Consider the following 21958-nt stretch of genomic DNA (forward strand, 5'->3'; position numbering starts at 1 on the left):
CATTGGAGAAGTGTTAATAAGATGAAGCATGACCAGTTTCTTACAAATAATCACCAATGTGGTGACACATTTCGGGGTGCACCACATTTACACTGCTATATAACAATGTGTACATCAGCGGTCTAGGCGCCAGTTATTTCAGTTAAGCCTACTTGTCATTACTTGTTCATAAACCTAAAGCACTTCATTTTGTTATTTGTTTAAGTAGAAAGAGACAAAGGCCCAAGCACCACACACAGTGAGCAGAGGCACAGGAACAGAGGCTCCAAACAAAGAATTAAAGGACCCCAGAGCAGAGCAATCTTCCCTACCGTATATCACCTACATTCTAGGATTTTCCCCTTTACTGCATATTTAATTTATATTTTGTAATTTATCCCAACCAGCCACACATGGCAACAGAACATAATTAAGCGCACCTCCCATCAACTCCCACTTACTTTTCTGGAATTACAGCCTACTCTCTCTCTCTCTCTCTTTCACACCCCTCTCTCTATCATCTATCTCATGAGCACAATAAGCTCTTAAAAAACAAAAACACAAAAAAAACTTTACTTACTTCCTGTCCAGACTTTTTAGATTAAAAGCTTGGCTTCATTTGCGAAGTACTCCATGTTATCTCTCTGACCTCTTTTCCCAAATCAGTTCCGTCATTTTCTGGTGGTCTCAGACCCCATCACTCCTTCTGTCCACTGCTGGATCTCAGAGTTTCCAGTCATTTAACACCTGGACTCTGGACTCGCCCACACAATTTTTTACGCAATCTTTATTACTCATGTTTAAATACATAAAATACAAAGCATATGCGGATGGAAAAGCTAGCTCTCATGCATACACAATACAGTTCTGTTGCAATTCAAACAAACATGAAAATCTATTGTTAAAAAAAAATAGCATTTCAGGAAAGTTTGACAAATTTTCAACATGTTTGTGCCAAATGTATTGTGATTCATGCCCAATAAAAACTACATTAAAAAAATCTAAATTAGACACAAAAGGTTACTGCACAATATCAAAGAAAGATGAAGATAAAGTCGCTATGTTGGAGGAATAATGTTAGAGGAAAAGCGAGCCAGAAGATATGTGTTTTTTGTTTGGTTTTAAACAATGAGAGAGAGAGAGAGAGAGAGAGAGAGAGAGAGATCTGCTGATTTATGATCCTGCTGCAGCACTCACTCCATGACTCTTGTGTGTGTGAAGCCTGGAGGGAGTAATTACTAAATTACTGTAGACTCTTTATTGTCGTTAAATGCGTCAAGAATTATTACTCATCTGTTGTAAATTTTAAAAAAAAAGTTTTCAGATATCAAGGTTGTGAAACCTGTTCTCTTGCTTGTTTTATAAAATTGTCCTCTGGCTAGTCATTGACAGTGATGCAGTTTAGATAATCTCCCATAGCAACAAACTCAAAAACCAAACACATGTAGCTAAGTACAAAGACACCGCACTTTTAATACACTGTGTATGAAGGAAGTTCCAAGCTACTTGATTTTGGTGTAAACCTGTAGGCAACGAAGGTGTGTGTGTCAGTGTGTGTGCGTGTTTATATACACACCAGCCATGTTCTTACATGCACTCAGTGCAGATGTGTGTCAGGCATTTCTGTATGACTCTTACATTGTGTGTCCGTCATTTCTTTCTCTTTTTCAAATTGTGTGAGTTGATTCAAGTGTGTGTATCCTCTAGTAAACTTGTGTGACGTGTGTGAGGGTCTTGACATTCATCAAGATTGGCGACAGCCAGCTTTTAAGATTTTAGCTATTATACAGTTGTACAGTTTCCAACAAACATACTGATGTGTTTGTCTGATAGTTTGTGTGCTACTGTGTGGTTGTATGTGTATATTGTTTGTGTGTTTGTCTGTTTGTGTGTGTAGTAATTACTGTCTTTGTGTCAGGTGAGGAGATAGGCATGCTTGAGGATATGGAGGTGGGGATTTCCGATCTACAAAGAGTCACATTCAGAATCACAGAAGCTGCTTCCGATGACCCCAGCAATCTGCAGCCATCTGTCAGTGGCAGACGGTGAGACGCACACACACACACACACACACACACACACACACACTTTCTGCATGTATAATATTTGCATTGCATTTACCTTATAAAACATGTATGTATTGGACGGACTATAAATTCAGTACCCAGCCCACTGAGCAAGATATACCGTAAGTAGTACTGATAAAAGCATTGTTATGGTTACAGTGTGCATGTCGCGTGAGCCTTTTTCTTAATATCAGTACAAAAATCACTCCAGCCAGCACATGTTTTGCCAAAAATAAACCTAGTGTGAATGCACACAGTACACATTAAGGTTTTGTGGAAAAATGCTGTTAATTTCATAGGAGTTATTAGTTCAACATTGCAATCAGCTTATATGTTACATTTTTTGGAAATTCCCATTGCAATCTGTTCATTCCAGTATTTTATCAGCTCAAGAGGAGTTTAGTAGGTGAAATCTTGGATTGAGTCAACATAAATGTGGACTTTTATCTCAGAATGAGCAGAATTTCTTCAGAAGAAATTGAGAAGTCAGTGCTTCAGTTGCAAGCTCATAAGCAAGCTGTGACAAAGACACACTGTCACTGCATTTTTGATCAATGTCTATCCTAAAATCGTTGATCCCTTTAGCTCATTTGTTATCCTGAGCGTAATGGACTGTAGGATTTGCGTAACTTTGAGTAGTTTAGAGGTTCATCAGTGTTCCTTTCAAGAATGTGCTGTGCATGTCTAAAAACCTGTTAATTCTGCACTTTGTTTAAGCACGTTACAAGTACAAGCAAGTACAAGTGTGTGTGTGTGTACGTGTGGCAGAGACCATTACACTGTAGAGGTGCCGCTTCCACTCCAAACCTTCCAGACATTACCAGATGAAGTGCGTCAGGGCAAGCTGCTGCAGGTCTTCCCCGTGCTCTTCAACGTGGGCATCAATGAACAGCAGACAATCGCTGAGAGGTACGCGAAAACTCACAAGGAGTTAATTACCACACTAAAGTAATACGTTGTGTAAATCTCACTGGACAATTTCCACCTTAATCATGTAGCCGCTAATGTGCTGAATCTCTCCCTATTTAAATCCCTTCTTCTTTTCTCTCTCTCTCTCGCTCAGGTTTGGGGATATATCCTTACAGGAGAGGATAAATCAGAGAAATTTTGACATTTTAGAGACATATTATAAGTCACTCAGTGACAGGATTCCATTAGAATGTAAGTCAATATTTCACTCATCACATTGCACTTAACTACACCCTGTACAACCTGTTCCTTTGTGACAGTTTCCCTTTTTTTTTTTTTTAAGAAGTCATTCATCACAAACTTAACATGTGCGGTCTTGTTTGTGCACTCATAATTAACCTCTATTCAAGTCTTGTTCATATTTATTTATTTTAACAAAGAATGTTTTGCATGCATATGCAACTGTGCAAGACAGTAATTTACATAAAGTTGCACATATAATTGCCACACAGAAATGTAGCAGAATAATTTTACAGTATATCAAAACCAACAATCCTGTCATGCATTAGCATGAGATCCTGGCTAACTCTGATGACAGTTTATATAAATGGGTAGCTGCATTTCCTACAAGCCAGACATGCTGAATAAGCAGTAGTACTATAGCGAGCTGTGAAACTGTAGTACATTATAGATGAGTCACTATGTTCTGCACCTGGACATTTTTTTCCCTTTTCCATCAAACATGATGTGCTGACCATACTATTTTGCATACTTTTTCAGAAGGTGAAGTTTTTCTGGGTAGTTTGAGTGATTTATTTTTCCAAAAATAACACCAGTTCCAACAAACACCCAGTGAGTTGTAAGAAATGATGTCCGTTAAATATCTGACGTGAAGTTCATTGGTCTCAATTGTTTTTATAAAACAGATCGTTTCAGTTGTAGTATCTGATTGGATGAGCCATGTTCAAAGGCGTTGTCAAATCCTCGCACATCTGTGACCACATCACAAAAATTGAATTCTGTATTAATGCTCTAGGTATTAATCCCATAAATGCTTTAAACTACAGCCATTGCTCTGTACATAGAATAGCCTATTCAATATGTAGTAGCAACCAAAGCTTACTGTAATCAAACTACATTGTGTGGCAAAAGAATTGTTTATAGTGATTACTATTAATAAATAATTAAATCATTTCTTGATTTTATTATATTGTTTTTGGTGCAGTTTTCTAAAAGTAATAAGCCACTTGAGGTAACTTTATCATGGGTAAGGTTTTTTTTTTTTAATTCCACTTTGCGTTGTTCCTAAGAACACCGTTACCCATGCAATGTTATAAAACCAGTGCAATGTTCATGGCTTATTGCTTTATTTTCCCACTGCATACATTTCCCACTTCCCCCCTACACCCATTTTCTGGCCGGCTATTACATGTTGACGTTCAATTTCTGAAAAATGTCACACAAACTTGAATTAAGTAATTTATCTCACACAAATTCAAGTAATTTATTCAATTAGCATATTTATACAACGTAAACCCAATGGTCTGTACAAATGTTTAACGTTGCTTAAACTACTACAACATACGGTTTGAGTAAAATATTTGCCCACCATGAAAAGTGCAGTGTACACTCTTCACACCAGTCCGTTTGCTTTGGCAGGTACACCGTATCCTACGGATGAATCGATCTTTATGCACATCTAAAAAGATGGTTGCATGTTTGTTTTCTATTCCCGTGAATGAGTAAAGTGTTATACAGCCACATGAAGTGATCAGGGACCAGAGCTAAACATTTTGCTCAGTCTCATCCCTTTATAACACTTTTACAGACTCAGAGTATAACAAGTTAGATATCAAGTCCTTTCTCTTTTTTCTTACCATAAATTTTTCTCTTTTTTCTCTCTATCTCAGGTCTGCCTTCTTTTCAGATGCAGCAAGATGTTAAGGAGCTGCTTGAAACATTGGGCCAGAGTGTAGTGACCAAGAAGAGGAAGAATGTGGAAATCCTCTGGCTCGCAGGAGCGGTAAGACCAGCCGCAGTTTTGTGTCAAGCCGATGAGTAATGAAGAACACAACCCAAGCTAGAACTAGAAAGGCTACCAGTTTTGCAGCTTGAGCACAACAAATTTGTCAAAAACAAGCTTGTACTGAGTTTCTTTCCGCATCATATGTTTTTGATAATCTGCGTGATAATTTTGATAATTGTGTAAAGTTCAACATTAATGGATTAATTTCATTCAGTAGTAAAGATAAACAAGCCTTGTCTTATGTCCCTTGCAACACAATGCGTATCTGAAGATTATAGCACACTATAGTCTCATTATTTTGATTGATCTACTAAACATTAAAATGAATTTGGGAGCAAACATGGATGTGTCATCTTAACAAGTGTGATTGTTAACCAGTCACAGCAAAAAAAAAATATGGCTCTGTCACTCACTCATTCATTAACACTAAAGCAGGCAATAATAACAGACACGGCAGACCAGGCAACACTGACTAGTGTGAGCTGCCGTCACATCAACAATTGAAACATTACAAATTATTTCGCAACCTAAAACCACAAAACTACAGAAGAATTAAAATAACTGTTTGACATTTAAAGTATATACACTATTCAGTATAAAATTCCTCACTTTGAAAGGTCAGAGATAAATAACTAACATGACTGAATGGCCACAACAGTTACCTTTTAATGTTTAACTATTAGTGATTTGTCCATGACTATAAGTGAAGTGAAGTGAAGTGAAGTGACTTGTGGCCAAGTATGGTGACCCATACTAGGAATTTGTGCTCTGCATTTAACCCATCCAAGTGCACACACACAGTAGTGAACACACACACACCGTGAACACACACCCGGAGCAGTGGGCAGCCTTTTTTTGCTGCGGCGCCCGGGGAGCAGTTGGGGGTTCGGTGCCTTGCTCAAGGGTCTCACCTCAGTCGTGGTATTGAGGGTGGGAGAGAGCACTGGTCATTCACTCCCCCCACCTACAATCCCTGCTGGATTCGAGACTCGAACCCACAACCTTCAGGTTCACCTTCGGGTTGCAAGTCCGACTCTCTATCCATTAGGCCACGACTGCCCCCAAAATAAATAAATAAGACACTTTGACATGGTTAAGTTTTTTTTTCTCATTACCACTTTTTACTAGTGCTACAGACTTTTCTAAACTGAACAGAGAGGGTAATTTACTCGTTCATTCATTTTCCTTCTGCTTTTCCTTGTGGGGGTTGCGGTGACAGGAGGCAGAAGAGGTCAGCCCAGACTTCTCTGTCCTTGGCCACAGATTCCAGTGCCCCATGGACATCCCCAGATGTTCCCAGGCCAACTGTGAGATATAATCTCTCCATCAGGTCTCAACACAATGTTTTTTTTTCTAGTCAGGTGAATCTGTACAGCTGATACAGCTCTATCAGGAGCCAATCAGGGGGCCTTGTAAGGTGTCCGAACCACCTGAAATGACTTCAGTGGCTCTACTCCAAGGCCCCCCGGATTGCTGAGCTCTGCACTCTATCATAGAGGGTAATCCCAGCAACCCTGCGGAGGAATCTCCTTTCTACCATCTGCACTAGTGACCTTATTCTTTCAGTCACTGCACACAGCTTGTGTGCACAGGTGAGGATAAGGACATAGATTGACTGGTAAACAGAGCTTCTGCTGCAAACTGAGCTCCTGCTTCAGCACCACAGACTAGTTGCTGTGACACTACTGCTGACTAAATCCAGTCTCACACTTTCCACTTCCATTACTCATAAATAAAATCAAAGATGATGCTCCTCTGCCAAGTTAAGGTCTCTTCTGTCACCTAAAGGGCGCATCCTACTCCTTTCCGGGAGAGAACAATGGCCCCAGACCTGGAGGTGTTGATTTTCATCCGAACTCCTTTACATTCAGCAGCGAAAAGTTTAGGTGTGTCAGAGGTCCAATTCAGATAGGGCCATGCCCCCCACCCCCAAAATATTGGACACCTCTCCGCCTTCAGCATCTTTGGCTGAATCTCATCCACCCCTGCAGCCTTGCCACCATGAAATTTTCTAACTACCATAGTAACCTCAGCCGAAGAGAAGGACTGTAATATGCCAGAGATTTCTGGCCCTGCCTCCCAAAGGGTGAGCATGTCCACTAAGTTAAGGTATTCCTCAGAGTGCTCCATCCATTGTTCAACAATATCCCCAGTAGAGGTTAACACTCCCCCACACTTACTCAGTTACTCAGAGTTTGTGCATGTTACCTCCTCCATCTCCTGAGGCATCAAATGGTTTGCCAGAACATCTTTGGGGCCATCTGAAAGTCTTTTTTTCTGGTGTCTCCAAAGTTCCCCTATGCCCTTTTACTACTGCAACTCATTTTACTGTAGCTTTTCTGGCTCTCCTATACCTTACTTGAATCCAGAAGTCCATCCATGAGCATTACTCAGAAGGCCTCCTTCTTCAACTTGACTGCTTTTCTTAGCACTGGTGTCCTCCAGCATGTCCTAGAGTTACCACCATGACAGACACCAACAGCCTACAAGACACAGCTTGCAGCCGCTTCTATGATTGAGGATTTAAACATGGTAAAGTCAGACTCAAAGTCTCCAACCTACCTCGGTACATAGTAGAACTCTCACCATCATCTCTTACTGAAGTTTCTGCCAGATGCTTCCAAGCAACCCAGAAAGCTTTCCTAGGTTTACCAGGTAAATCAGCCTATAGCCTATGTGATGAATCCAACTTGCCACCAAGTAGTGATCAGAAGAAAGCTCTGCCTGTTGAGTGGCAGGCATGTGATAGACGGTCTTAGATGGACTAGACATGTGCAATGGAAAAATAGAGGGTAAATAAAATGAAAATCTCTGAATGCTATCTGACAAAAATCTCCTTTCTGAGCTAACATTTCTAGCCCAGTAGCTAGGTCCAATGAGCTGCTTTCTGGTAAATAATTTACGTAAATCCATCTCATCTGCTGTAGGATCTGCTCTGGAAACTGGTTCATGTTTAGAAAACTGGAATTACACTGAATTACAGAGTTTTTTTTTTTAATATGTTTATTGACTCTGATGCAGTATTTCTTTCAAGTACTCGGTTCATTGTGCTAAAATACACTATAGGCCAAAAGCTTGTGGACACCTGACCATCACACCCATATCTGAGCCTTCCCCAATCATTGCATGCTGTAGCATTACAGTTTCCATTCACTGCAACTAAGGGGCCTAGACCAGACATGTTCCAGCCACACAACAAAATCTAGTGGAAAGCCTTCCCAGAAGAGTGGAGGTTATTATAACAGATTATAACAGAAAATATATTAATATTATCTGAGTACTGAGAATTGGGACAACACTTGAGAATAAGTTCACCCCAAATATATTGGTGTAGGATTACTGTCATAGGATTTAATCAGGCACACACACACAAACACACACTCAACTCCAGAAGTGTTCACTTACACAGAAAGAATGATGAAGGGAGAAAAATGATTGAATGCATGGTTACATTTCTCTACGGTGGCCCAGAAATGCAAGGAACCTAAAAAAAAAAAAAAAGAGAGTGCGCTCTCTCTATCTCTGTGAAAAGTTGCAAGCTAAATGCTAAAGCTACCTCACAAGGCACAATGGGAGTGCGGCTGAGAAACAGCAAATACCAACAACAAATATGGCCGCCATTAGCCGGGGGTCTAGCATGGATCTACAGTGAATTATAACGTGATTACGTTATAATTTTCACCGATTACACAACTGGATACAGTTATCAAGTAAATAATATTGAAATATGGTAAAAGGACAACGTGCGAATCGGGTGTTACTCTTCCATAATCGACATTTAAATGTTATGTTTGTAGCAATGCTAACGCTAGAGTATATATGGAAAATGCAGAGTGGAAATGGCAGTCATTAGAAGATAAATAATTACAAAGATAAAATTTCAAAGATACCATGGAGCCAAGTGTTTACATCCAAGTGCCTAATGGACTAAATGAGATCACTATTGCTTTTAAGGACTGCCATTTACACTCGGCCACAGTCCATTTCAGTTGAGTGGCGGGAAAAAACACTAATTCTCCGGTGTACAGCAAAACCTTTGCTTGTAAGGAGGTAATACGGGCAATTTAGAGAACCACCATAGACGCGCACACACACACACACACACACACACACACACACACACACACATCTTTAGACATGAGCCTTCAAACTCTTTGCTCACAGTTCTATTTCTCTTCCAGCACCATGTACCTTGTCCATTGCTGGTGTGCCAAAGCCGGATACAAACTAATAAAGGCTAATAAATAGTTTGTTATACATATTTGATCGATCTGGCAACTTTTTATAGATTATATTATTTTATTTTAAATTGTCCTTGAGCCAATAATAATAGTGTTTTATTTTTTCTGTAATTGGTTACTGAAGAAAGAATGCTCTGTTATATGGAATAATAAATGAATACTGATAGATTTTCTAAAATAATAGAAAAAATCGGTAATTTTATATATACTGTATTATATAAAAATAATGCTATTGGTAATGCTATTGGTTTTTATATAATACAGTATATATAAAAACCAATAGCATTACCGATAAATTAGGAAATGGATAGTACAAATAACAGTGGCAGTATCATTAACAAAGCAAAAGAACCTCACATTGAAATTCACAGCTATATTAGCATAACATCACTGTAAGAAAGTTGCCTCACAGACTAGATTAGATTAGCACTAGCAAATATCAGAGACCAGATTGTGTCCAACATTTTGTGATGATGACGCACAATTCAGCTTTCTTTACCAAATACACACACCCTAATGTACTCATACACACACACACACACACACACACACACACACACTTCAGGCTGGACAAGTGTTACAGTTGCATAATTACTTTTTATTAGAAGGTTGTCTAGCAGTATGAAGATTTGCCTGCATGATTAGCATTTGGCTCAATGCAAGATGTTTCTGTATGCTGGTCAAAAGTGAGTTCTCCTGAAATTATTGTGATGTTTTACAAATGAGACCCTGACTATGAGATCATGGGACTGTGGGAACGTGCTTTAAATTTTTGATGACCGAGTTGTTTTGGTCACCGTCAAGTGCCTTTTTAAGACATTGCTCCTCAAGTAGAAAAGGAATTTGGATCCTAGCCAGGAAAATGTGCCAGTCCCGAGTTTTATTTTGTACTTTGTTCCTTCATGCATATCAGCTTTCTGCTATGAGTATGATGTGGGCATAAGATATGGGGCATGAGCTGGCAGCTGGTGAAAGGGCTTCTACCCAGAAAGTGTATGATTTCCCTGCAGTGATACAGTTTATTTAGTGTTACGATCAATAGAAAAATATGTGCCTGAATTCTTCCAGAACAGACATTGGTAGGGTAACATTCTTGCAGCAGTGGCGTGATTCAGGACTGTCTGTACAAATTAACAAGCAGTAGTTAATGTTACTGTGATTTTATTGTTATAAATTAAACACATGTCCTGTCCTGTCAGATCTGTCGGCGGCTTAACGGCATCCGCTTCACCAGCTGTAAAAGTGCCAAAGACAGGACGTCCATGTCAGTGACACTGGAGCAGTGTGCCCTGCTGAGGGACGAGCACCAGCTCCATAAGGACTATTTCGTCCGGGCATTGGACTGTATGCGCAGGTAATTTTCTCACATAGCGCATTGATTCACTTTTATCCTGCTTCATCATCAACATTTCTCACCTTCTGGCACCTGCTTCACAGTGGCATAACTCTACATGCACTTTATAGAGGTCTATAAACTCTCTGAACGGAAGGGAAGCACACTTCCCTTAATTATAAGCCTTTTATTTAACCTAATTGAAATATCCTGGCACTCAAAAGCATTGTTTTTAAATGTTTAACTCTTCTTAAATGGTTTATTCTGATTATATAGACTTGTATTGAGGTCAAGATTATTACCACAATGCTTAATTCTCATTTTCAATTTAATTCAGAATTTTCTCAATACTTACACTAAGCGATACAGAGAACGCTATATATTAGTTCTGTCTGAAAATGAAATAGACTAATTTGTCAATCATTTTTGACACATTTTTGAATTATTTTCATAGGCCAAATTAAACTAAAATTCCCACCAGCTTTACAGTAGCTTTGGTAAGGCTGATTTACTTTGTACTCACGTGTGTATGTTAATAAATAGAGATGGCACCAATCCGATACTGTGTGTCCCAATCGGACGGATACCAGCAAAGAAAAATTGAGAAAACATACCAGAGATCTGATCCTGCAACAAAGGGAAAGGATTGGAACAGGATTTGAAAAAAAAAATCAGTGACATTTTGGACCTGAAACTATTTACATATAAAGAGTTTTTTTTTTTTTCATTTATTAGTATTGACTTTTATATATTATATTTATGCTTGATATTTTATTCTATTTATTCCATTACATTGTAAGTGATTTTTGTGTGAAAGAGAAAAATATCTTGGTAGTTTTTAATAGATAAAAATAGCAGAAGAATTTTAGCTGATACTCAAGCTCAAGTGGTGCATTTAAATTCTCGCACAAACGGTACAGACAGCTGAAAATGATTAACTGAATAAACAGTGAAGGAATGCTTCCTAAGCACAGTGTGCGCTAACTCTGCCAGTAATCCAGCGTAGCCATTGCACTACGGCCAATCAGAAGGACTTATTCAGAAGAGTAGGCATTTTAAAATGTTTTATGACTGTTAGGGGAAACCTAGTCTGGCTGCTTAAACCATTTATTATACAATACAAATCAGTTTTAATAGTTATAGACCTGTTCAGGTTACTTTAATTACGGCAGTTTGTGTCCGAAAAGCATCACTTTTGAGCAGTGAGTTTTAATATCAAGCAAATCTGATTCTGTGAGATGCTTCTGATTTCCTTTAGTGGCAGTATCTGTTTCTTCCATTTAGCCTTCTGCTCATTCCCAGATGTTTGGCTTAATCTCCAGAGTTAACATCAGTGAATGGCGTTTGGTCATGCTGGAGTCATATGCCTGTATTTTTGATGTGAAAAATGAGTGCAGATGCTAGCTCAGGTTCTTATCAGACTAATTGTCCTCATTTACTTTGTACTAAGTCTGTGGCTTGGATCAGAACATACATTGGAAGAAAAAGCAACACTGATTCAGAAAAAAAAAATCCCTAAGCATTAATGTCAGCAACACTTTGTAGTTATATATAGTTCATCAAGTATTAGTGTCCAACAGGTTTTTCTTTCTTCACTCATCTTTCACTTCACACAAAGCTTTCACTTCTCATTTTCTGTGCATCTTTTCAGGAAAGGCAGTTCCCTTTATTTTGGTTTCCTGTTCTGAAGTATTTTGAAATTGTCATTTTCAACACTTTTGTTTCTGTGTAAACCCACAAAATTGACACTATAGACAGAAGAGGCTCATGTGCTATAGCTCATCTACAGCCTTGATATTTCTGCTTTTCAGAGGGACATGTGATCTAATTGCTGAGCCCAGTCATTTAGTTCATAGGAATAACAACATGAGGTGCTTTGAGGTGATGAACCTGTACCATAGTTCTCACTATAAGCCTTCTTGTTTTCTGTGCATCTTCTCAGGAAAATCGATTTTTTGGTATTAAATGTATTCTTTAAAATGTATTCTTTGTGATTAGTCACTATTTTTAACCGCTGAGCTGTTTGCTTCATTTATAGAAATAATAAATATCAGTCTGATAAATATCGGTTTAACCTTTTCATGCAGGAAAATATAAGATGTATGTGTTTCTTTTCCAAATTTCCAAATCAGCTGCATCATGTAATAGTCCTAAACTGTATACATTTTGTACATGTCAAGAAAATATATTTTCTATAATTTGGTCATAAATATTAAATACTTTAGACCTGATTGTTAATTGATTTTTTTTTCTTAGGTATAATAGTTGACTCATAGTATTCCTACACATTAACAATCCATTAACTTTTTTAAAGAAGTGATATTTATTCATATTTATTATTAATTACTAAAGTTAAAGGTCATATGACATGCAATTTTATAATATAATAAGATTTTATAATACAAAATCACCTTAAGGATGATTTTCTGGATATGTTTTTAAATAATTTATGCATGAAAGAGTTAAATAAATATTGGACAGTACAATGCATTATATACAGTTCAGATGTATGCATGTCAGTAAGAATAAATGCAAACCGGAAAATATCAGTAAAATTCATTGCTCTAATTTAAAAGGTAAAAATACATGAAAAGGATGTTTTCCTGTATAATTTTATCATTACCTTTTGGTAGCTTCCTCTCTAAAGTCTGTAGGATAGCGTGTATTTGCCCAGGAAGTCTACAACACCTTCTTTGAATAGATTCCAGTTCTTTCACAAGGCATTTGAGTAGCGCTACACGAAAAAGAGAAGTGTACTCCAGAACAAGCCAAATGAAGGTGAAGTAAATATAAAGCAGCACATATTGTAGAAGGCTTGCATGCTTATGTAATGGATTGATGGTTGAACATGGTTGGTAATATACAGTAGGTGCTGATCAGGTGACTCTCGCTATTTAAATAAGATATGAATGGGGTGGCTGTGGGTGGGGATGAAGATTATTGTTTAAAAATATACAGTGGGGTCCAAACATATTGTACTGAATTTTTTTTTAACTAAAAAAAGAAATGTTTAATATCTTGAATATTCATTATTCAAAATTCTGCACTATATCTAGTTCACTATTTAAATTTCAGCAAATTTTTGATGTTGACCTTGTTAATGCCTTTGTGCAGAAGGTAAGATTTTCTCTGAGTCTTATCCTGTCCGTTGAAGCTTGTGTTCAGACAACATTGTGATGGATATGATCTCACATGGATCATCAGGTGCCAGCTTAAGTGCACATTAAATTTCATTAAAGCAAAAGAAATTCTGAAATTCATGCAAATATTTCTACGATTCTACTTTTCACTGTTTACAATGCAAAATAGAAGCTCTAGTGTTCTCAGACTTTTAGATCCTGCTCTATAAGCAAAATTAAATATTGTGACCACAATTGTCCTGGTATTTGCCATGAACTAAATGTGGCTTAGGCTTACATTTCTAATCCTAATACAACTGTAAATTTTTTTCAGCTCTACTATGTAAACTAAGAAGCTAAACGTTTTGAAATAAAGTGAAATGTGAGCACAAATTCCAGAACAGTTTTTAAAAAGATTCACTGCTTTTCTTGGAAAAAGTGAAGATAGCCCTAATACTGTAGCAGTATTTCTGTAGCAGTATTTCACAATTAGAAGTCGTATTCCTCCTTCAGGGGGTTGTGGACATTTATCCATGTGACTTCACTTACGCAATGAATAGAATTCATTCTGTTATGCAGTAGTTGGACGGACATGAGTTGAGCAGTGAGAGTAACGTTGCTCAATGCTCTGGCTGGAGTCCTTTCAGCACACAGGGCTTCTTTCAACATGCCAGATGTGTGGTTTCCTTTGGAATCATAATATTTACTGTGTGGCTATAGGTTTCTTCCTGGAATGCAATTTTATAAAGGCATAAATTGCAAATAATAACCATTAGAAGAAACAATAGCTTTGGTTGTGATCATGTTTAAGTGAATTTCTCTAAGTGAAGTGACTTGTGACCAAGTATGGTGACTCATACTCAAAATTTGTGCTCTGCATTTAACCCATCCAAGTGCACACACAGTGGTGAACACACACTGTGGCGCCCGGTGCCTTGCTCAAGGGTCTCACCTCAGTCGTGGTATTGAGGGTGGAAGCGAGAGACTGGTCATTCACTCCCCCCACCTACAATCCCTGGCAGACCTGAGACTCGAACACACAACCTTCAGGTTCACCTTCAGGTTCACCTTCAGGTTGCAAGTCCGACTCTCTAGCCATTAGGCCACGACTGCCCCCAGAGGCAGCTGAGACCGCACAGTGGCACAATTACAGTCAGGTTGCTTGTTTCAGAGATAAAAGTATAGCAGAACCTGCTTATACTGTTTACATAACTGGTATTTACATCAGTCAGCTTCTGTTTGGTATTATAATTATTGTTGCTTTACCAGCTGTGTGGTTTAGGGAATGAGTTTCTATGACCTCATTTTATATCACAGCACAGTTGAATGGTCAAAGCTGACTGGTCAGAAGGTGTGCATTATTTTTGTATAACAACACAGGTAGTTCTAGCTGTAACATGAACGATAGGTTTATATTAATGCGCTCGTACTAATACGTTATTGTTTTTATAGTAACAGCTCATACACATATACAAGGACTTATGGCTGATGCTTCACCTAATTTAAGACTAATAATAACCAGATTTTAAAAAATATGTTGTTTAACAAAGTCATTCTGATAATCATTGATGTGGTGAAGGTTTTTGTTAGGAGATATTTATTTAACGTTTATGGAAGGAGTCTCTGTACTCTCAGTCATGGTTGCACTTAATGTTTTCTCAGTAAAATGACAGGCCGCGCTTTTTGTGTGTGTCGTCTGTGTGTGAGAGAGAAAGACAGAGAGAGAAAGAGGCTGCTGAGAGTACGACTGTTTATCGCAGCTATAAAGTAGGTAAGAACAGGAACTAACTCGTCTCTTGGACGTTCCACAACTTTAAAACTATACACCATTAAAATGTGTGATGTGTCATTCATTAATAAATTAAACATTATAATCGTTTGCAAAACACTGCGGTATAAGCAGAATAACACACTTCAGACCATGCTGTTAAATACTTCCAGAGGGAAACAGCACTCCAGTTGTCGGTCGTGTCGCATCAATTCCCCCAATCATGCATTTTCTTCATATAACTGCTGTCTGGAGTGTGTTCCTTATTTAACCACAAGATTAGTTACACAGGAAATAGTTGTTCTAGGACTTTGAATTTGGCCTTGTTTATAGACTACCCACTTAAGATCCTAGATATGAACATTTGGGTTCCTCATTGGGCTAAGGCAGGCATGTTAACTTCTAGGTGGAGACGAGTTTCCTGATTCTATTGACTTTAAATGAGTTTAAGATGTAAACTAAGATTTTTAGCTGAAATGTCAGCACACTGTGCAACAGTGTCACCGAATCACATCACAGAATCACATCAGGTGAAAGCTATGAGAATATGTGTGGTTGCATTTTCTTTGTGTTATAGCTCTCAGATTTCGTTCATAATGTTTAAAAGTATTTGCTGACTACAGTAAAAATAGTTTTTAAGTTGGACTTGTAGCTGGATTTGTAGTTGAATACCACTGATGTACTGTAACTAGCCACGGTCAATTTTCTGTAATGTTAGCATTAGGTAAAATTATTTGTTTTGATGAATAATGATGAATGACATGACTGAGTGACAACAAAAGTTACCTTTAACGCTTAACCATTAGTGATTAGCCATTACATTTTTTTGCGCTTCACATTACAGCTCTTTATTAATGCCATAGACTCTGAACAGATGAGACCAATCTGTTTTGAGTTTAACGGGACAGAATAAACGTCTGTGAAAACTCTCTCATCTTTCTGAGCTAACGTCTCTAGCCCTGTAGCTAGTGTCTGGTCCAGTGAGCTGAATTCGGTTAAATAATTTATATAAATGCATGTGATCGGTCACAGAGGATCTGCTACAGAAGTCAATCTGGGTCCTGTTTAGAAAACTGGTGTTGCTGAACTGTGAACGTGTTTTTTTCCTACATTTATTAGCTTATACAGTACATGCTCAAGTACTTGATTCGGTCAAATGAAATACTTTGCTGGGTCTGCATCCAGATCACAGTCCACCCATTGATTTTTTTTTATTCAGAAAAAAAAAAAAAAGAAAAAAGAAGTTTAGCTCTTCAGAAAAATAATGAGTGACATTAGATACTACTACTTTTTTAAAAATCTATGATTTATTTATAATTTTTATGATACATACAGGGCAGGAGAACAAAAAAGGAAACTGAAATTAAAAATTAAGACAAAAGGGAGGTAATGATGAAGATAAGAACAGAAAATAGATACTACTACTTTATATATAGTGTCTTTATCTACTTTATCTAGCGGGGGAAGTTGGGGGGTCACATGGGTTCACATGTTCTCCCAGTATCTGTGTGTTTCCTATGAGTTTTCCTCTCAACTTCCAAAAACATGCCAGCATTCGGATTGGCTGCACCAGACTCTCCCCAGGGTGAAGTCCCACCTCTTGCAGGGATCTAGTCTGGATCTACCATGACCCTGCTCATGCTAAAGCAGTTAATGAAGATGAAATGACTGGAGAGCTGTTTGCTAAACTAGAAGTTTAAAATTTTTCTGTACAACATTATCAGAAGGCTCCTGACAGCAGAGTTTTGAAAGCTTGATTGAACACACTCTGCCACTCTGGGCGTGTGTGTGGGTGTGTGTGTGTGTGTGTGGGTGTGTGTAGGAGAGAAGTGGCAGATTAGCAACACATTCAGCACTATTGTGAAAAATCCAGTTACCGTTGACATTTCTGTATGTAAAGGAAGCTCAGAAGCTTTTCTTTTCCGTCTGCTAAGGACTAAACAAAATATCAGTCTTTCTCGCTAAAAATGAAACTAAAATGCAGAATTGTTTCCATTATATGACTGAGAGTGAATAAAACTCTGCAGCAATTTGGTGCTGTATGACTGTACTGCATTTTTCATTTCACCAAAAATTATACATATTCATTCCCTAATGCATAGTTCATGTCATCATCCACATATCAGCGTGTGTGAGATGTGTGTGCGTCTGTGTCGTCGGGCTAATTTTTAATTTTACTAACCCTCTCTTACACATATCTGTGTGTTTCTTTCTCTCTCTCTCTCTGTCTCTTTGTTCTCGGCTCGTTCAGCAGTCGGCTGGCCCAGGGCGAGGGTGCCCAATGGGACGACCCTGAGGCAGGCTCTGTAGCCAATCACAAGCCGGCGCCACGCCAATTCTACCCAATCGCTCTTCTGCTCGTTAGCTCTCACCTGCTGGTAGTGTGGCTCATTTTAAGTCTTGTTTTCCTGCTTGCAAAATATCAATAAACTGCTGATTATACCATAATGACCCTCGTGCTGTCTAACTTTGTTCTCTGCTCGCTCTGGGTGTGAAAAGCACCTTCTCTCTTCTGCTGTGTCTCTGGGGTATACTTGTTTACTCACTTATCATTTCCCTCTGCTATAATCCTCTTTAACAGCTATCTCTGGGGTTTGCTTGTTTTGTTTCCTACTTCACAGCAGTTGCACATTCGAAAGCTAGTCATTATGTCTTATGTAGTTATGTAGGTGACAGAATTTCCAACCCAGGCTGTAGATAGTTCAGTTCAGCGACACATTACAGCAGTGAGCAGCACCGAGGTCAGTTTTGGTCTTATTTCTCCTGAGGCCATTATCATCAACTCCCACTGCCAGAAGCTGCAGGACGAATCCATTGCCCTGGCCTCTGTCGTAATGCATCATTCACGTTCTGACTTGAAAAGTCATGCAAGTTGTCCTTTCGATATTTAGATCATTCATCTAGATTTGTTTAATAGGACTTCACCTTTAAATATTTGTTCAGGATGTTGTGTTCATGACGAACTCTTGTTCAAACGTGTAAATATTTTATTTTATCCTTTATTCAGCTCTAAATATCAGATCAGACATGATCCAGCTCCTACACTAGGTGTATCCTGCCAATGGAGGATTTTGAAACAAACAATGCAGTGGCCTTTTACACAGTTAAACCCTCATGACCTCAAAGAACAGATTGCAATCTTTAGTGGTGTTATGCTGTTTAGTCTTATTAAAATTTATCTGCAGTCTAGCTGCCAGTGACTCTACAAATCTCTCAATAAAATAATAAAAGTGTAATATTTGAGGACTAAAATGGGGCCTGCTGTTACAGGAAACTAATCCATGCTGTGATGGTGTACCACCCTGTTATCAACCCAAAATTGATTCATTTCCAATAACAGCACATCCCAAAGTGTTTTATTCGCCTTATCCTACAGCAATTCGCCAACGATTACAATTTAACGAATGACCAGGGATTGACCATGACCCTGACCAAGATAAAGTGGTTACTGAAGATGAATGAATGAAATAATGTTAAATGACACATCATGCTTTTTAACCATTTAGAGTTCCATTTAATGTTGTTGAACATCTGCAAGACAAGTTCCTGTTATCACCTATACTACGGTAATTTACAGCACAGCTTGGGATGTCACTGAGAATCCGAAACTTTTCTGTCCTGGAGACTTTCCCATGGCAGAAAAGTTACTATCTCTTACAAAGCACTGACACTGGAGGCTCCTTCCATAGATAATAAATAATCATCTCCTCAGTCGACGCTTCACCATATCAACAGTCTTAATAATAATAATAACTTTTATTTATATAGCGCCTTTCCAACACCCAATATCATATCATACTATATTATATCATATTATACTAAGATTATGTAGATCGTCCTCCATGCATGTACCTGTGAATGAGTTGTTGCTATAGAAATGATAACATATTAGAACAAGTGCATTAATATAAACCTGTGATTTGAATTACAGCCAGCACTACAGTCAGAAAATTAATGAACACCTTCTGACCAATCAGATTCAAGAATTCATAGCATTGTGGTATAGTTAAGAAATTATTGCTCAAACCAGCCTGCTGATGTTATGTTTTATGTTTAAAAAAAAATAATAAAAATTTGTCTAGCTAGTGTATATATGAAGTATAAACCCTGAAGAGAAATTTGAGATGCAATTATATGTACAGCTCAGTAATGTGTTAATGCAGATGGGCATCATCAGCATTACTCTCATTCTCTCATAACTCCATTGTCATCTCTCCCTCTCTCCATCTCCCTGTAATCAGAGAAGGCTGCCGGATTGAGAACGTGCAAAAGAATATAAAATGCAGGAAGTATGCTTTTAACATGCTGCAGCTGATGGCCTTCCCCAAGTACTACCGCCCGCCAGAGGGGACGTATGGGAAGGTGGACTCATGAGACGAGACACATACACACTGGACTCGACTTCACTTAGTCTCCCTGCTCATCTTCATGGAAAATAATGTTTGGTCCAGATGTAAGGATCTAAAAGAAAGAAAGAAAAATGCATGTACATATATATTTTTTTTCCAACTGTTCACTGCATTGAGTGCAGTATCGCAATTGTTATATGAGTGTTATTAAGTCATTAAGATAATTAAAGTTTGTTTTAAGCAATGCTTTGTGTAGTTGTTAAGATATTTGTGGGTTTTTTTAATTCTTTTTGTTAACAGTTTGGACTGTTACATACACTAAAGACCAAAGGTTGTTTTGTTTTTAAAGACATTTTTCTGTTAACGAAGAACAAGGGAGCTGGACAAAAAGTTCTCAGCATTTGTGTGATTCTTGAATTTGCTTGTGTAAACATTTTTTTGGTCTGTAGTACATGTATTTATATGAAGTGTCCAAGCCACAGCGTGACCAAACCATCGAGTTGCATTTTTCTTTGTTCTACAGTGTGCAATACACGTGGGTGAAGTGATCAGAAAGTGTGTCCATAGAACTGGATACATGGAATCCTTCTCCATCCCATAACTGTAATTACAAACCTACATAAATGGTCTAAGAACTGAAGATTGTTTTTGTTTAGATGTCAAGAAGTAAGTGTGCTTTGGTAAGACTTTGACCAGCAGTTTGTCCTCCATTTTTGTTTTTTCCCACTTGTCCTGCCCCAACTTGCAATCTGAGGTCAGGAAGGGGGAAAAAATGAACTTTTATCAACTTTGGAAGTGACCAAAATGCTGATGGAAGCATTTCCCATAGGTTTACATATAAAATGTCCTCTGGCTCTTGAGGAAAAAATTTGTGAAAGCACCTTGTCTGTCCTGGCTATTTTTCTTCCCACAGATTGCTTCTCTGTCTGATTGTATTTCTTGAAAAACCCTAATGCTATTGTTTTGGTTGCTTTTTCACTTTTTCACAATATCAACAATCTGCCATAAATTGGATACAGTTAACGAAATGCTCTTTCAAAATTAAAGACTTAAAAATTAATTCTTCCCAGGGCATTTAATGTTAATAAGGGCTTACTGTAAATGTTTATATTTACAGTTTAAAGTTATATGCATGTAGCACTTATGAACTATATGTACAATATGTTGTAAATTAATAACAATTAAAGTTCCAATGTGGAAATGTCTTATAAGCTTAAGACTAGCGTAAACTAATGAACAGAGAGCTCAGTGAGTTCATATTAAGATAGCAGAAAGCCTATGAACTTTCAGATTGTCTCACACAGGAAGGTCAAGGCAATGCAGGACATGTACTTATCGTGTGTGACAGACAAAGTTTTATCTTTCCAAAAGGAAATGTGAAATCCAATACAGTGTTCTAATGTCGGGTAATGTAAACCAGGCGTGAAAAGCCTCTCAAACTCTGTGCTTCTCTAGTAAAATGCGCAAACACAGATCAAATAGCAGTCATATCTTCTTTATCTAAAGCTTTACGCTAAACCTGAAACCAAACCTCATCCTTTTTTTCTGCCTTTAAAGTTTATAAAAACATACCCTGCAGTTTTTTGAGCTCTTGCAAATCAATGAAAACAATCCAGACTAGTTTTGTCATCATGTACGTTTATGAACAGGAAGGATTTAAAAAGAAAAAAGAAAAGAATAAAACAGTTGGGGAAACAAAGCCACTGTTGAAGTCCACCATGGAAGTTTATTATTTTTCCAATAATATCATATCCTACAGTGTGCCAAAAATGCCAATTAATGACTTAGATGATGTTGATTTGTTGCCATACAAGTCCCTGTAAATTAGTTGTTACTATAGAAAAGAAAACGGTTTAAAACTAGCACATTAATATAAACCTGTGATTTGCCTTGCAGCCAGAACTATTATCAGACCTGCTGTTATAGAAATTTAATCAACACCTTCAGACCAATCTGATTGAAGAGAGCAGTAGTGCTGTGGTATACTGTGGGATATGGTATAAGGTTGGTATAAAGTTACTGATTAATTTATTATTGATTCCTTCTAACAGTCATAGCGGGACAACAGAGCTGCCCTTTATTGGATTAATTCCAGTAACTGTAGTAGTGACAAGAGACGAAAAAATATAAAGCAAGTGACACATTAGTGTAGAGATGACTCAGAGTGA

The 21958-nt window shown here is 37.9% G+C and overlaps 1 protein-coding gene across 11 annotated transcripts in view; it reads left to right on the forward strand.

The window, feature by feature from the left end:
- inpp4b (inositol polyphosphate-4-phosphatase type II B) overlaps window positions 1–20034 on the forward strand; it is a 332497-nt gene extending 312463 nt beyond the window's left edge. For 10 of the 11 annotated variants that reach the window (XM_034302375.2, XM_053232414.1, XM_034302389.2 and 7 more), the window contains 6 exons: window positions 1898–2024; window positions 2814–2954; window positions 3109–3206; window positions 4865–4977; window positions 10421–10575; window positions 17693–19670. In XM_034302375.2, coding sequence (XP_034158266.1) covers window positions 1898–2024; window positions 2814–2954; window positions 3109–3206; window positions 4865–4977; window positions 10421–10575; window positions 17693–17870 — 812 coding nt within the window. In that variant the 3' untranslated portion in view covers window positions 17871–19670. The other variant, XM_053232415.1, reaches the window with a different exon arrangement.
- The last annotated feature ends 1924 nt before the right edge of the window (window positions 20035–21958 follow it).

Source organism: Pangasianodon hypophthalmus, chromosome 3, assembly GCF_027358585.1.
Source record: "Pangasianodon hypophthalmus isolate fPanHyp1 chromosome 3, fPanHyp1.pri, whole genome shotgun sequence".
Lineage (NCBI taxonomy): Eukaryota > Metazoa > Chordata > Actinopteri > Siluriformes > Pangasiidae > Pangasianodon > Pangasianodon hypophthalmus.